Consider the following 17,613-nt stretch of genomic DNA (forward strand, 5'->3'; position numbering starts at 1 on the left):
GCAGCGGACGCTCTCCTCCGGCTCCCCAGCAATCATTGCGGCCTTCTTCATTGGCGATTTTTTTTTTTAACATCCGGGTCCTGGTTGTTGTTGCTGGGCGTGGCCTAAAAAGCTGCCCTGGTTGCGTCACTGGCCTATGTATGTTACTAGGACACCTGTCATCCTTATAGGAGACATTTTGTTGGAGCTCTCTTCTCTCCCTCCTTCACTTGTCTCCATCTCTCACAGGATGCACACACAGACACAGTGCTGGAAATTATGGGTTATGGGCTCTGGTGTAAAAATATGTCAGGTGTAAAAAATATGCAAATGCAACATGGCAGTGAGTTGCAGAAAGAAGCAGAAGGTGATAGGGAGAGGCAGAGGGGTCAATCCTAATAGATCTAGATCAGAGGTTCTCAAACTATTTAGCTCTGGGACCCCATCAGACAATAAAAATAATTACAGGACCCCAGCAATTTACCACAGAATGGTCTCCACACATGTGAGGTCAGCAGCAGACAGCATTGTGGAGGCACAACATGATGCATACCTCCCAACAGTCCCGATTTTATCGGGACAGTCCCGATTGTCAGGGCCTGTCCCGATGTCCCACCCACGGGCGGCAGTGTCCCGCGGTGTGGGGGGGCTGTTGGGAGTCCCCCCTGTCAGCTGCTAAGCAGCGGGGAATAAACGCTGTGCGCATGCGCACCACAGCGTCTATTCCCGCAGCCAGGGGGCTGGGGGCATGGCTAGAGGCTCACAGAGCCTCTGGGTCATGCCCCCATAGCGGCAAAATGGGGGCGTGGCCTCGCGGAAGAGCCGCGAGTATAGGCCACGCCCCAAATTAGGCCACGTCTCCCGAAAATTTCGACGCGCCTGCGGCGCGCAGGAGCATCGTCCCACCTGCTGGGAGGTATGTGATGGGAGGAGTCTAAAATAACAGACAATTCAACAGACTCCTTGATTCACTGACTGAGATTAGAAATGTCGGTACTTGTTTCCTAGCACGGCCACAATCGGTATCGGTCGCGGCTCTTATTTAGTGCACTGTAAGGGCCGCGATCAACCCCGACGGACGAGATGCTCTTGATTTCCGAAATCGCGGGTATTGTGTACCATGCTTCAATTACCGCGGCACGACCGACGCGATAATTGAAGAACTGACCGAAATCGGCAGGATTTCACCAGCCTGATGGTCAGCAACATGGAGTAGCGACCCCATGCTGAGAAGGCCGGGACCCACTTTGGGGTCAGGACCCACAGTTTGAGAACCGCTGATCTAGATAAATCTTTTTTTACGCAAGTTCGGCCCAGGGTGCGAGATCCGCTTAATTTGGGTACCCTGCTAGCGTTTACATGGCACCTGAGCAAAACCTCGCACTATTCGGAGCTAATAGGATCGAGCCCAGAGTGTGACCGGGAAAAACAGTGGGTGACAGGAAGAGGGATACAGGGACAGCAATGGGGTGTCGGAGGACTCACCAGCAGTCAGGATACCGACAGTCATTACCCCGACGTCGGAATCCTGAATGCTAAAAGCCCGATACACGGGCGGCGGGTATTCTCCCTCGTGAGGGTCCACGACCCCCATAGAGGAAGAATAAAATAGTGCCTGCAGCGAGCATTCAAGGGGCTTCGTTGTGCTCCCCCCGATGTCTGGATTCTGACGTCGGCCTAATGACTGTCGGAATCCCAACAGTCAAGGTGTTATACTATACCCACAGCAATTGGCCCCAGTGCATTGCGCCAATGGTAGTTCTGCCTCTGCACAGACACCAAAATGTACAGTGTCAGTAGTTCAGATTGATGTTTTTTGCCCAAAACACCCAGTGTGTATGGACCTTAAGTATGAGAAGCAGCTTCATTCCAACTCTGCTGATATAAAAAAGCATTAGTACACACAGGGAAACCCGACCTCCCTGCTGAGCAACAGGCTTAAGCAGGATCGCTCAGCACACATTACGGGACACCCACGATGCTGTGTGCTGAACGATTGTGCTGAGGGGGCTTTGCCTATTTTTATAGGCAAAGATCCATGTTCTAGAACAGGGATGGGGAACCTTTGGCCCTCCAGCTGTTGTTGAACTACATATCCCAGCATGCCCTGCAACAGTTTTAGTATGGCCAACTAGTAAAACTGTAACAGGGCATGCTGGTATGTGTAGTTCAACAACAGCCGGAGGGCCGAAGGTTCCCCATCCCTGATCTCTCAGGAAAGCCAGTGCAAGCATTGGCTTTCCCTGTGGGTAATAGTGATGCACAGAACCACGAATCGCCATCGCTGCAGGGCATACACATCGATCAGCATTCCATTTCTAAACAATCTAGTGTGTATGCCCCTTAACAGTGCATGTTTTTGTGATATCCAGGCATAAACACAGAGGGTTACATCAAAATGAGATACTAATTAAGTCATCTGTTTATAAGAATGTTGGACTGTCATAGTGTGTACACACCGTACTTTTTGCCTTCCGATGTTGACGATATAGTCAACCTCGGATTGGAATCGGATGCAGATCGCAAGGGTTTTAACCCTTGCGATCCCGATCCGATTCGCGTTCACGTATCGCAAGGCAGAAAGTCTTGTCTGCCTTGACTATATAGTGCAGATTTGCACTATATTGTCAGACTTGTATGCAAATCGGAAGTGCCTTAAGATACTATCCACTATCTGATCTGATCGGATCGTGGATAGTATCTTAAGGCACATCTGACCATGTTTACACACCATTAGTGTGCCTTGAGGACCGAGGCTGGGAATGTCTGCATTACTGCCTTACAGCACTGAGTTTAGGGGTTCTATTCAGACCATGGACTCTGGGCCTTATTCAGATCTGATTGCAGTACAAATTTGTTCGGAAAATGGGAAAAACCATGTGCACTGCAGGTGGAGCATATGTAACATGTACCGTCAAACCGGACCTCATCAAAATTCTGGGTGTCTGGTTCGGTGATGAAGGATCCCTGCCCGGAAGTGCTGGGATGAGAAACTTGCTACAGTGAGACAGAAAATTGGACTGTGGAGCCTCAGAGACCTTTCCATCGAAGGGAAAGCCCTTGTGCTGCGGAACGAGATCCTTCCCGTCCTGCAGTACACAGCCCAGGCCTGGCCACCGCCAACTGCGGTCTGTAAGGCCATTACCCGGGCCACTTTCCACTTCATCTGGGGCTCCAAAATGGACAGAGTGAAGCGGAGCATTATGTACAAGGATCCCCTCAAAGGTGGCAAAGGCATTCCAGACATTCCAACTATGCTGAGAGCCTTCTTTGTATGTACTTGCATCCGCAGAACTTTGATTGACAATTGTGCCGGCTCTGCGGGGAACTCCATGTCCCGCTTCTTCCTCCTACCATTGTGGAGGACCCTTAAATGGGACAAGTGGGACAGCTCCATCCCTTACAACTGGACCACTCCGTGGTTTTACCTGGACGTGTCCAAGTTTGTGAGGGAACACCAACTGGAGGGATTAAAACCCGACTTGTGGAAGCCAAAAACTGTCCACAAGCTCATCAGAGCCAAAGACACTATGGAATCGATCCCAGGGCTCCCAGCGGCAACTGTTAAGTTTGTCTGGGAGTACGTGGCATCCAAGAGACTGAGTAATAGACATAAAGACTTGTCATGGATGGCCATCCAGGGGGGTTTGCCTCACCGGTCATTCATGCACTCCCGAAACTTGTGTAGGTACAGACATTGTCCCTGGTGCCTCGTTCGCGAGGAAACACCTATGCACCTCTTCTGGGACTGCACCTATGCACAGTTGCTGCTGGATGCCCTAGAGACTGAGTTTAAGGACTGTGTGCCCAGGAGCCACCTATCGTACCATTCGGTGCTTTATGGACTGTTCCCCGGCACACACACTGTTGGGGCGACCCAGGAAGCCTGGCGCCTTATAAACTGTTTTAAGGACGCTGTGTGGTTTGCCAGGAATCGCCTCATTTTGAGGAGGGAGAGGATGTCCGTGCAGGACTGCCGCAGGCTGATCCACAGCCTGCTCAGAGACTACTCCATCCGGGATAGCCCTGAGGAAGAAGAGGACTAACCCCCCCCTTCTCCTGGCCCTTTCCCCATTGAACTGAGTGATAAGAACTGTGACGTGGCCCCACTCCCCCATTTCACGATGTCTGTTGTTTTTTATTGATGTCCTGTCTATTTATTGCCCTCCCCTTATATGTGTCTGTCTGGTCAATAAAGCTTCGGGCAACGTGACTCCCCCTCCCTCATCCCCCTCCCCTCCACCCATATTCTTATCCATAGTCAATGATTGTTTAAGGTTAGAATGCATAGTGCATAGCATGTCTTATAGTATTTGATTTCTTATACTGTACTTCATGAAATGTACTATACAGTTTTGCATGTGTGCTGTGTTTTGGCTGTGCTGCGACACAGTATATATGTCTAAATGTCACCGTCTGTTTTTTGCTTTCTTTATGTACAATAAAGATTTGCCTTTTCAATCAAAAAAATATGTAACATGTAGAGAAAGAGTTAGATTTGTGTGAGTTATTTTGTTTCTGTGCAGGGTAAATACTGGCTGCGTTATTTTTACACTGCAATTTAGATTTGTTTCAGCACACCCCACCCAAATGTAACTCTCTTTGCACAGGTTACATCTGCCCCACCTGCAGTGCACATGGTTTTGCCCATTTTCCAAACAAATTTGTTCTGAGCTCAGATCTGAATAAGGCCCTCTGTGTGGAGATTATACGTTCCGCCCATGCTTGAGTGTTTCCTCCACTCCAATCCTCCAATCATTTACTGGCAGATGAACTGGCTCCCCAACATATATTATCCCTTGTGTGTAATTGTGTTCTTATTTACCGTCACGTTTTATGTTTTAGCCATACAACCAGAGCTGTACTAACTAATCCAGGTGCCAAAGGGCAGCAATGGTGCCACCTCCTCAGCTTATGTGCCTGAGTGGTGACACTTCCTCTAGGCACAGCCCTGTTGGGTCTACGGTTGTTGGGTTGACAAAATATATGTGGACATATATTGAGTCCGCCACTAAAGGTCGACACAGGAATTTGGTCGACATGCTCAATGTTGACACGGTTGAAAGGTCAACACAAGCATTAGGTCGACAGTGTATAGGTAGACAGTCAAAAGGTCAACATGGGTTTTCCACTTGTTCTTTCAGCTGACATGTGCTGACAGGCGGTATTTCATGCCCTAGGACACAGTGCACCGATATGGTGTCCATGTTGACATTCAGCAGTCGACATGGACACACAATGTATGTCAACCTTTGTGTGGTCGACCCAATGACCCATTGCTGCATACAGTATATTAGGACCAAGTGCAAGTAGCAACAATATTTAGCATGGCTGCAAAGAACTCACCCCCAGGCTTCATACCTGGCGTTACTATGACACCTACAGCATGCATGTGAGTAGTAACATCTGTGCAGGTGTAGCTATACCCTCAGCACACTGACAAGGGCTGTGATACACACACATTGTGAGTGTGACTGTTCTCCACGCCATCCTATTATCTAATTTATTCTCTAGTCTAGGTCTCGTCCAGTCTCCTGTCTTTTCTGCCTACCGCCTGCCTTCTCTACCGCCCCCTCCCGGCTTCTCTAGCCAGCCTCTCCCGCGCTCTATGATCACTCCCCGCCCCCTCACAGGCCGCCAGGGTCAGGGGTTGCTGTGACGTCACGGGTTGTGTTGTTGCTCAGCTGATCGCAGACAGCCCGGCGGTCCCATCATCGCCCGTGTCAGCAACAGGAGCACCGGCAGCGTGGGATGGAGCGGGATCCCCGTCCGCGCAGCACCTGATCCGCCGTCCTCTCCAGCCGCCGATGTGGTGAGCGCTGGGTCCTAGTGGGGTCATCTCAGCTTGCCCTACACCCCTACACTGCCCCCCCCCCCCTTGTGACTTTGTAGGTGGGGGTACACTGTCCTCTACCCCACCTATTACCTGCATGAAGGGATGGGGAGGGGTGTTTTCTCTTAGCTTGTGCTCGGAATGCTCCTATGTGCAGATTTATAATGTGTATGTTTGTGTATATATACATGGTGAACTATTTTATTTATTTATATATATATATATATATATATATATATATATATATATATTATATCACCATGATTGATTGCATGTTGCTGTGTGGCAGTTGCATGCACTGTGTCATTGCCACCTGTAGGACTTGCAGCTATGGGAATGCTGGGAGCTTGGAGTTCCTGCATAACCCGGAGAACTGTTTCTAAGTGGTGTGTAATAATCCCTTGGCCGTCTCTCCCTCTCCTTCTTGTATGATTTAGCAGCGCTCCTTGCAGTGACGGGTGACAGGTGTCACAGGCAGCCCCCCAGGACTGGACACCCCCCCCCCCCGGACCGGACGCTACAAGCTCCAAAATGCAGAGTTTGATGTCTGGTCCGGGGGTTTTTTGTCCTGGTCCGGTTTTTACCCATACCCTGGGTTTTCCGATAAGAGATCCCTGTAGATGTGCAACGCAGCCCTCAAGACACCCTACCGGTCTGGGTTTTAAAGATAACCGTGCTTGGGCACAGATGACATCATTATTACATCAATCGATTTGATTTAACCACCTGTGCTCAGCCATGGCTATCCTTAAAACATGTTAGGATGCCTTGCGGACTCCTTTTGGGAACCTCTGCCCTATAGAGTTACCATTTCATGATCCTTACAGCAATATTGGGACCAGGCGTTCTGGTGTAGGTCCATATAAGTTTAGATATAGAAATTAGGTTGGGGGGTCCTCTCTCCTTCACTCATGAGTCGGTGCTGAAAATGCTATTTCATGTACCTGCTATTAATTTCCTGGCATATTTAGTTATTACCAGTTATTTATATAGCACACACACATATTCCCCAGCGCTTTAATAGTTGAACATTCACATCCGTTCCTGCCCCATTGGAGTTTACTATCTATGGGGTAGATTTATTAATCTCGATGAAGTGATAACGTGTCTGTTGTTTTTTTTTATCACCGGCTAATCAGCTCCAAACTGTAAAGTTACAAGCTTGGTTTGAAAAATGACAGGTAGGAGCTGATTGGCTGGTGATAAAAAACAATCAGCTCCTACCTGTCATTTTTAAAATTAAGTTTTTAACTTCACAGTTTGGAGCTGATTGGCCGGTGATAAAAAAAAAAAACAGACACGTTATCACTTCACCGAGCTTAATAAATCTGCCCCTATATGCCCTACCACTTGTACACGCACATTGTAGAGTTAATTTGGTACTTGTTTCCTAGCACGGCCACAACGATTTCTATTGTGGTGGTCGTGTCGGAAAAAATCGTGTCGGTCGCGTCGGGTGCATACCAAAACGCACACGACGCGACCGACGCGATGTACCCGATTTCTCCATAGGCTTTAATGTTAAACATTGAAGCCTATGGAGAAATCGGGTCCATCGTGTCCATAGGCTTCAATGTTAAATTATTTTAACATTGAAACTGAGTCCATTTAACATAGTAAAAAATGGGTAAAGGGCCAATATGGGTCATTTCTCATTGGGTATGGCCCCGTCAAGTGTGTAAAAAATAATGTTCCCCCATTGTGGCCGCCACCCCCACGATTGACGCGAACCCGAAGCGTGGCGAGCGCGCGTCTTACGACCTTTTCATTCCCCTACTATCCACGTCGGCATGGAGTTGAGAATAGATTAGTGTGGCGAGCCACCGAGCCCGAAGCGTGGCGAGCGCAGCGAGCCCCGTGAGGGGACGCGGACAGCTGTGAAGCCCGCGAGGGGACGCGGATACCTGTGAAGGTATCCGCGTCCCCTCGCGGGGCTCGCTGCGCACGCCACGCTTCGGGCTCGCTGCGCTCGCCACACTAATCTATTCTCAACTCCACGCCGACGTGGATAGTAGGGGAATGAAAAGGTCGGAGGACGCGCACCGCCGCGTCAATAGTGACTGGGCCATACCCAATGAGAAATGGCCCATATTGGGCCTTTTCCCATTTTTTCCTATGTTAAATTCAATGTTAAAATATTTTAACATTGAAGCCTATGGACAAATCGGGTCCATCGCATAGGCTTCAATGTTAAATATTTTAACATTGAAGCCTATGGAGAAATCGGGGGCATCGCGTCGGACGCGCATAGGCTTCAATGTTAAAATATTTTAACATTGAAGCCTATGGGGAAATCGTGGGCATCGCGTCGTGTGCCTTCTTAAGGCACACGACCGACGCGATGTACCACAGTAGTGTTTTTTCAAGGGAAATCGCGGGCATCGTGTGCCTTAAAGTTAAGGCACACGATGCCGGCGATTGTGGCCGTGCTAGGAAATAAGTACCGTTAATTTTATTAGAAGCCAATTAACCTACCAGTATAATATGTGTACAATGTCATAATGTGTGTTGGAAGCAAAAAAAAAAAAAAAGAGGAGTCAACCACTGTTGGGGGTGCAGATACTGTTTATTTTGTATTCAGAGTAAATGCTGGCTGCATTTGCATGTAGCCCACACATTTGAATCTCTCTGCACATGATACATCTACCCCACCTGCAGTGCAGCATGGTTCCAGGCATAAAATTACACTTTTTTGTGCTTTGGCCCTGTTAATCTTCCCCGGAGCATCCACACGGAATACCAGCTGTCCTGAGGACACCCGCTGGTGAGAACATTTCATCGTTAAATGTAACTTCAGAGCGCCGTTCATACTTCCTAATTGTGACATTCATGGTCCATGCACCTCGGTGTCACAGCGCTGACCTCACCCGCTCACATCCTCACCTGCTCTCTCCACAACAGGTCCACAAGCACAGAGATTTAGATGGGGACCCCCACTCGCTGATTGGTTGTGTCCTCGTGGATGTTGACTTAAGCTGGGTACACATATGTACAATCGTCGGGCCGTTCTTCCGTTCTGCGGACGAACGGCCGTTCGATTGTATATATGTGTACGCAGTCCCGATCCCTTCGTTGCGATCGATAAACGGCCAAAAACGCTCTTGGCCGTCCACGGTCGGTCGGTCGAAGGTTCTTTGCTGCTTAATATTCTTACGACAGGACGGCTCCATATCGAAAGAAAAGTGACATGTGTACGCACGTTCGATCGATATGCAGCCCGTTCCTGCGATCATTCCTCCCAAAAGCAGCACGCCCATGTGGGTGTTGACTAGCTGCGTTATCCCTCCATCAGCGCAGCATGTAAACAACAGGAAGTCTTCTCCCCCGTACTTTCCGTGCCATGCTGTTAAAGAATATTCGTTGTGTGTGCATTCCTTTTGAAATAAATAATCGTTGTGTGTGCATTCCTGACAGATATAGTTATATAGTATATAGCCAGATCGGGAGAGTGTGTACGGTGGTACAATCTTTTTCTTGCGATTGTTTGGACGGGAGTACATCGGACGTCGCAAGTAAAATTGTACATATGTGTAGGCGCAGATCGGTCGTATGTTTTGGACGGTCGAACGTGTATTCGGTCGATCGAACGGTCGCAAGAAAAATGAAATTGTACATATGGGTACCCAGCTTAAGTCCCACAGACCAAAGCCCTCGCTCTCAGTTCAGTGTATGATGCTTATTTAAAGGCATTAAATGTCTGGTTTATTAAAGTCCACTCCTATTTTTTGCATGTCTCCAATATAACTCATGGAAAGAGCAACAAGCTGCTTATTACATTCATGACCTGTGAATCAATACCTTAAGTACTTTGTTATCTGTCTGCTCTGCAGCCTCCAGAAAGGAAGTAGAGTTTATTAGATAGCAATCCCTACAGATGGTTACTGGTCCTGCTCTTGTCTTGTACGGTCTGAGGTCATACCCTGCGCCTGGTTTGTACGGTTGGAGGTCATACCCCTCTCTTTCCACAGGGCAGGGCAGAAGAACTCCTCCAAGACTGGCAAGATGTGGCTGAAGCTGTTTCTACTGCTCCTGTATTTCCTGATCCTCTTTGTCCTGGCAAGGTTTTTTGAGACAATAGTGTGGTATGAGACGGGCATCTTTGCAAGCCAGCTGGTCGACCCGGTGACTCTAAGCTTCCATCAGCTAAAGACTATCCTAGAATGCCGCGGACTGGGGTATTCGGGACTACCGGAGAAGAGAGATGTCCGGGAACTGGTGGAAAAATCTGGTGCGTGGATATATTGTTGTTGGCCTTTATGTAAACTGTTATGATGGGTCACATGTTCTCAAACTCGGTTCTCAGGACCCCAAACAGTGCATGTTTCACAGAATCAAGTGAAATAATTGGCTCCACCTGTGGATCTTTTAAAATGTCAGTTAGTAATGAATGCACCTGTCAGTTGACCTGGAAAACGTGAACTGTGTGGGCCGAGTTTGAGAACTACCGTAATAGGTGAACCATAGACGTAGGTGCACAAGCGGATAACGATCAACATTGGGTAGTTTTTTAAGGTATGCGGTCTTCTTTGTACAGTTTTCTTTTCTTCGTTTGTGCTGCACATACGTTTTGTACTAGATCTCATCTCAGCAAAACCTAAGCAATGCAATCTAGTCCAAATTGTATACAATAATTGTACCGTGTATGGACACCTTAAGAGTGGTACCAGAGATACATTGGGATATAGTATTGAACCGTATTTTTTTTTTAAAAAGCCTGTTTAGTAACGCCTCTAGTTATTGAATCATTTTAAAATAGTCAATGCTGGGACAAAGTTCTGCGGGTGGCGTCTGTTGTGAGTGTGGGGATAGGACGCGGTGTGTGGGGTTGGCGAGGACTTGGTGAGTGCAGCGACCGGATCTGTAGTGAGTGCAGGGCAGGACGTCGTGGTTGGCATGTGTAGAGATGTTTTACCTGTATGGAGGCAGGGCTCAGAGTGGCGCCTATAGTGTGTTAGTGAATGGAGGCGGGGCTCTGTGTATCACCTGTAGTGTTAGTGAATAGAGGCGTTGCTCGGTGTGACGACTGTAGTGTGTTAGTGAATGGAGGCCGGGCTCGGTGTGGGGCCTATAATGTTTTAGTGAATGGAGGCCGGGCTCGGTGTGGCACCTATAGTGTTAGTGAATGGAGGCGGGGCTCTGTGTATCACCTGTAGTGTTAGTGGCGGCTATAGTGTGTTAGTGAATGGAGGCCGGGCTCGGTGTGGCACCTATAGTGTGTTAGTGAATGGAGGCGGGGCTCTGTGTATCACCTGTAGTGTTAGTGAATAGAGGCGTTGCTCGGTGTGACGACTGTAGTGTGTTAGTGAATGGAGGCCGGGCTCGGTGTGGCGCCTATAATGTTTTAGTGAATGGAGGCCGTGCTTGGTGTGGCACCAATAGTGTGTTAGTGAATGGAGGCATTGCTATGTGTGGCGCCTATAGTGTGTTATTGAATGGAGGCCGGGCTCGGTGTGGCGCCTATAGTGTGTTATTGAATGGAGGCCGGGCTCGGTGTGGCGCCTATAGTGTGTTGGTGAATGGAGGCCGGGCTCGGTGTGGCACCTATAGTGTTAGTGAATGGAGGCGTTGCTCGGTGTGGCGCCTATAGTGTGTTAGTGAATGGAGGCCGGGCTGGGTGTGGCACCTATAGTGTGTTAGTGAATGGAGGCTGGGCTGGGTGTGGCACCTATAGTGTGTTAGTGAATGGAGGCTGGGCTGGGTGTGGCACATATAGTGTGTTAGTGAATGGAGGCTGGGCTGGGTGTGGCACATATAGTGTGTTAGTGAATGGAGGCTGGGCTGGGTGTGGCACATATAGTGTGTTAGTGAATGGAGGCCGGGCTGGGTGTGGCACATATAGTGTGTTAGTGAATGGAGGCTGGGCTGGGTGTGGCACCTATAGTGTGTTAGTGAATGGAGGCTGGGCTGGGTGTGGCACCTATAGTGTGTTAGTGAATGGGGGCGTTGCTCGGTGTGGCGCCTGTAGTGTGTTAGTGAATGGAGGCGTTGCTCGGTGTGTACTTCTAAGTGTGACTCTTGCTCCTGTAACATTATTTTCTGTATATGATTAACAGGGGATCTTATGGAAGGAGAGTTGTACTCTGCCTTAAAAGAAGAGGAGGCCTTGGAAGCCGGATCCAGCACTAATTTCAGTGGAGAAATGCACTTCTATGAGCTGGTGGAAGACACAAAAGATGGCATCTGGCTGGTGCAGGTATCTTGCATTATGTATATTGTTATTGGCCATCATGTCACTGCCCATGTTACATACAGCCATGTCCACACTGACAAAGCACTCCTCTCCTGATCTACATGGTGCTGCTAGGGGAAACTTCTCTTTCTACTATATAACTTTCAGTCTGTGGCCTTCTGCTGTCTCCATTCCTCTCCTCATGTCGCTGCCCCTGTCACATGCAGCCCTGTTCTCACTGACATACATGGCCCACAATTGTGACGCACATTCTCTAAAATATTTGTAATGCTTTGAAAAATAAGATGAGCTCCTGTCCCTGGTCAGACACCCCCTTACTAATATACACTGAGAAGGTTCCAGGGTCCTAGATCCACCTTGGGAGTGTCCGATATTGCACTGAGCAGGCTGGCTGTAGGTAGCCATGATCCTGGCATTACCAGCTTTGTATCAGCCCAGCAAACACAGCTGGGGTTAATAGTTGGAGGGATCGCCTTGTAAACAGTACAGAAATGATTACAATTGTTCATCTAGAACCTGTCTGACTACATTGTACAGTCACTGCACAATCTGTCCGGTGTAGGCTTCTGCTACAGAGCTCACGTTTGCTGCTAGGTAAAGGGTAACAAGGATGTACAATACACACAACTACAGCACATCGTTCCATGGCTGTAACTTTAAACACAATAGATATTTACTTGGGACGTGGCATTGTATACATACACAGGGAGTGCTGCCTGTAACTTCTGTACCGCTTCATATATGGTTAATTGTGTGACCATGCTCAGAACAGGACACGTACTGTGTATATGGTATGATAACTTTCCTTGTGTATAGGTATCGCTGTGTCTCTTGGGGGCCGGGCAGCGCTGCTGTGCACTATATTAGCCAAAGCCGGTCAGCTGCTGAAGCTGAACTCATCGCTAGCTCAGCTCACCACAGTGGTGTTGCCTGGTGCCAAGGAGGAGGAGACGGTGGCAATCCTGAACCCATGACCTTATTGCTGTGAGGCAGTAATGCTAACCATTACACCGTTCGTACTGCCCATGGGATCTTTTATCCAGAAACCTGATATCCAGAGAGTTTTGGATAAAAGAAAATGTACAACATTAGTAAATAGGTCACTGTGAGGAGCACTGCTAGACTGGGTAATAAGGGCTGCAGTATCACATCATGGTCACTGGGAGGAGCACTTATCTATGCAGGGTATAGAGGAGGCACGCACAAACACACCATTATGATCATGGATGATGAGGTAAATACCTGTGAGGAGTACACTATACAGAGTAATGAGGAATGCAGTCTCTTGAACATTTATTGTCTCCTTATGCGGTCACTGTGAGGAGCACTTTATACACAGTAATTAGGAATGCAGTCTCATGAACAACATTATAGTCACTGAATGTGGTCACTGTGAGGAGCACATCTACATAGGGTTTTGATGAGACTACACAACATCACGATCACCAAGTGTCTCCTTATGCGGACACTGTGATGAGCACTTCTATGCAGTGTATCCCAGAGGCATCTGCTAATGTAGACATTATAAGAGAGCTGCTAATTAAAGTGGGGAATAACAAGAGCAGTGCTGGGAAAATACTCATAGTAATACGTTATATTTGAGGCTAGATTCTCAAGATTGCAGAAATAAATTCAGTATGTGGAAAATATAATTCCACCCTTGAATGACTCTGGCCTGCAGCCTAAAAGGCAGGATTTGGCACTGTTGGGTACATGCATGTACGTTGGCGTTTTACATAAAGCTTCTGGTTCATTATGCTCCTCCCCCTTATTACAGGTGATTGCAAATGATCGGAGCCCTCTCGTGAGCAGAGTCCACTGGGAGAAGATGGTGAAAAAAGTCACCAAATTCGGAATCCGTACAGGAACTTTTAACTGCTCGAGCGATCCCAGGTGAGTGATCTCCGTTCCAGCACTGGAACATCTGGCATGATATGATGTCATGTGAAGCCCATACTATTTATGGACCACGTGACGTGACACCTTTTTAGTTGACTTTACATATACAAAGTCTGCTTCATCTGGTCACCTGCTGTGTGTTTATACTAAGCCGTGATTTTCCCCCTGCTATTTATTATTATTGTTATATAGCGCTTTACAGAGAATATTTGAACATTCACATCAGTCCCTGCCCCAGTGGAGCTTACAGTCTATATTCACTACCACATGTACACGCGCACACAGACATTAGGGTAAAATTGTTGGGGACAAATAACCTACCGGTATATTATTGGATTGTGGGCGGAAATCGGAATACTCGGAGGAAGCCCACTCAAGCACGGGGAGAATATACAAACTCCTCACAGTTAGCATCATGGTGGGAATTTGACCTCAGTGCTGTGTAGTAATTCTCACCATTACACAGTTCGTGCTGCTATGCGTTGTCACCTCCTATAGCTTTAGCACACCATATGTAGGCCTTTTATTGACTGTGCTAGCTTAGGATAAACAAGTTCTTTAATAAATCAATTCAATTACATATGTGCCCGTATACATCTAGCCTGAATACGCCCTATGTCATGTGAGACTCTGGTAGGGGTAAATTTAATCTTGGCCGCTATTTCCAACGGGGGAAATAGCTGCCGCTGCCTATTCAGTGGTGCCGTTTCCGCCCGCATTGAAGGCGGATTACGACAAAACAGATCCAACTTAAAAACAAGTTGAATCTGTCTTGTCGGAAATGGCGCATTTTGTTTAATTATTATTATTTTTTTTTTTTTAAATCTATATAACCGAGTCTTGCATTTAAATTTTCTTCTCCTGTCTGTAATTTTTTTTATCCACCACAGATACTGCAGGAAGAGAGGCTGGATGAGATCGACGCTCATTATGTCAGTGCCTCAAACCAGCACGTCAAAGGGGAAAGTCATGCTTAAAGAGTACAGTGGCCGTAAAATTGAGACGGAGCATATTTTCAAGTGGATAACCGCTCACGCCGCGTCACGCATCAAGACTGTTTACAACTCCGAGCATTTGACGCAGGAATGGAACAAAAGCGACCAGTACAAGGTCAAGCTATACCTGTTTGCAAACCTTGACCAACCTCCGGCCTTCTTCTCCGCCCTGAGCGTAAAGTTCACAGGCAGAGTAGAATTCATCTTCGTCAGTGTCGGAAACTGGGACAACACAAGTTACATGGCAGAAATCGGCATAAGCAGAACACCGTCCTACGTTTTGCAAACACCAGAGGGAATCTACAAGTATGGAAATAATACTGGAGAGCATGTTTCCCTCCATGCCATGGACTCCTTCCTGCGAACTTTGCAGCCGGAAGTCAATGACTTGTTTGTGCTCAGCCTGGTTCTGGTCAATCTCATGGCCTGGATGGACCTGTTCATTACACAAGGAGCCACCATAAAGAGATTTGTGGTTCTAATCAGCACTTTAGGGACATACAATTCCTTGCTAATTATTTCCTGGTTACCAGTTTTGGGCTTTCTGCAGCTACCTTACCTGGATAGCTTTTATGAGTACAGCCTGAAGCTTCTACGGTACTCGAACACCACCACTTTGGCATCTTGGGTAAGAGCGGACTGGATGTTCTATTCTTCCCACCCTGCCCTTTTTCTAGGCACTTATCTTGGCCACGGCTTGCTCATCGATTACTTTGAGAAGAAGAGACGTCGTAACAACAACGTGGATGAGGCAAACGCCAATAACCTGGAGTGGCTTTCCAGCCTCTGGGATTGGTACACCAGCTACCTCTTCCACCCGATTGCTTCTTTTCAACTTCCCAACAACTCAGACTGGGATGAAGACCAAGAGCTCTTCCTCGAGCGCTTAGCATTCCCTGATTTATGGCTTCACCCTCTCATCCCTCCAGATTACATCAAAAATCTACCAACCTGGCAATTCCAGTGCCATAGCCACCATGCAGAAGAAGACCTCTCTGAGAGCTCACTAGAAAGTGAGAGTGATTCTGAGACCGAGCAACGTGATGGTGTAACTTGTAGTAGTCGTCCGCTTAATTATACTGGTTGTTGCACAGTCAAACCTTCATCAGAGTGCACCGGCCAAACTTGTTCTTGTGTTGACTCTGAAAGCCAAGGTAGCGCATGTGGAAAAGAAAATGGATCCTATGGTTCCTCTTGCACGATGGACAGCCTGGAACCAAACTGGTCCTCGTGGCCGGAGAACATGTTGCAATGTACGGAATGTGTGGTGTGTCTAGAGAATTTTGAAAATGGCTCTCTGCTCATGGGCCTACCATGTGGTCACGTGTTCCACCAAAACTGCATTGTAATGTGGTTGGTGGGTGGAAGACACTGCTGCCCAGTTTGCCGCTGGGCATCCTACAAAAAGAAACATTCTACTCATCAGTCGCCTTTGTCTAGCCCAGCCCCTTCTTAGCGCTTGCCCTCTACCTGACCGCTTCCTGGCCCGTATCTGCTTGTACCTGTTAGAAAGTTTTGTGGGATTTATTTTTTTCCTTTCTCCGTACAGTAAACGAATGCACATTATATTAGAATCCATAATTCATTTTGTTGCCTTGTGTGTTTAAGTGTAAATGCATATGTAAGCAAAAAAAAAATGATTTCTCAAAGTATATTCAACTTCCATGTATTACATTTTTTTTTTTTTTACTTTTTTTTTTTTTTTTTTTTTAATAATTTTATCTTCTAGTTTCTAAAGACCTTGCTCAGTGTTTCAAAAGTTTGTGACGGTACGTCCTGAAAGTTTAACCAATGGTTTAAGTGTTATTTTAGCTGCAGAGGAGCATAAAATGCTAAATTTATGTTTAAAAAAAAATATATATATATTATTTCATAGTTTATTGAATACAGGATAAAAGATGCTGGAAGCCCTAACATCAGATCAGATTTGCTTGAAAGACCTGTTGCTAGGAGGTTTTCAGCTTCCGGTGCACCAATTTTCTTTATTTTTAAAAGTCTGCAATATTTCTAACAAGTCCGATCACATCCATTTCCTTTATTGTGCTTTTTTTCCATCCATTTCAAATGTTTCTATATAGTTTTATGAATATTATTACTCTAAGCAGATCTACATTTATAAGATAAACCAATATATCTGTCCTATCTGTCTTGTCAATTCACTACTAACTGGTGTCATTACCGAATCATAAATACGTTTACCAAAAAAAGTGCCAGAAATAGGAATTAACGGTCCTTCTATAGTATCCACTCAGACCGGAGTGAAATATATACAACTAACTTTATTGACACAAGGAAATAATGAACATTTCCAGCTGTTTATGGTCTCCTAATCCTATATTTATTAATGGTTTGTTCTATTTTGTTTGTCAACTTTTATTGTGTGAAAAGTAGATTCCATAACCTAATTCAAAGCAACTACATAATTTCATGGAAATATAGACTATATGATTCTCAACTTTTTTTTTTTTTTTTTTTTTTTTTTATTCAAATATTAGTCAAGGGCTGAATATCATTCTAATGAGAATAATGGGCTTAACTTTCTATACTTGAACGCAAAATCCACTGAAAGTGAAAAATGTAAATTTGGATAAAATTTCAGTGACCTTTTTAAAAGTAAAAAAATATTAAAAGCTTTATTGACGCTAGTCCGTGAACTCGCCCGTAAGTAAAGTTGTATTTTGGGTTGATAAAGAATTAAAGGTGCCCTTGATGCTGGA

At 46.6% G+C, this 17,613-nt stretch overlaps 1 protein-coding gene across 1 annotated transcript; it reads left to right on the forward strand.

Moving 5' to 3' along the window:
* Nucleotides 1–5,564: 5,564 nt before the first annotated feature.
* On the forward strand, nt 5,565–16,462 carry RNF103 (ring finger protein 103). Its single transcript, XM_083145548.1, has 5 exons — nt 5,565–5,791; nt 9,781–10,040; nt 11,866–12,005; nt 13,780–13,895; nt 14,792–16,462. Exons 1-5 carry the CDS (start codon nt 5,787–5,789, stop codon nt 16,350–16,352), a joined length of 2,082 nt encoding a protein of 693 aa, XP_083001674.1. The 5' UTR covers nt 5,565–5,786; the 3' UTR covers nt 16,353–16,462.
* The last annotated feature ends 1,151 nt before the right edge of the window (nt 16,463–17,613 follow it).

This window comes from Crinia signifera, chromosome 1 (genome assembly GCF_055691185.1).
Source record: "Crinia signifera chromosome 1, ASM5569118v1, whole genome shotgun sequence".
Lineage (NCBI taxonomy): Eukaryota > Metazoa > Chordata > Amphibia > Anura > Myobatrachidae > Crinia > Crinia signifera.

Coding starts and splice junctions, on each gene's coding strand:
- RNF103 (XM_083145548.1), top strand. Junction 10,041..11,865: donor GGAACTGGTGGAAAAATCTG/GTGCGTGGATAT, acceptor TATGATTAACAG/GGGATCTTATGGAAGGAGAG. Junction 12,006..13,779: donor ATGGCATCTGGCTGGTGCAG/GTATCTTGCATT, acceptor CCCTTATTACAG/GTGATTGCAAATGATCGGAG.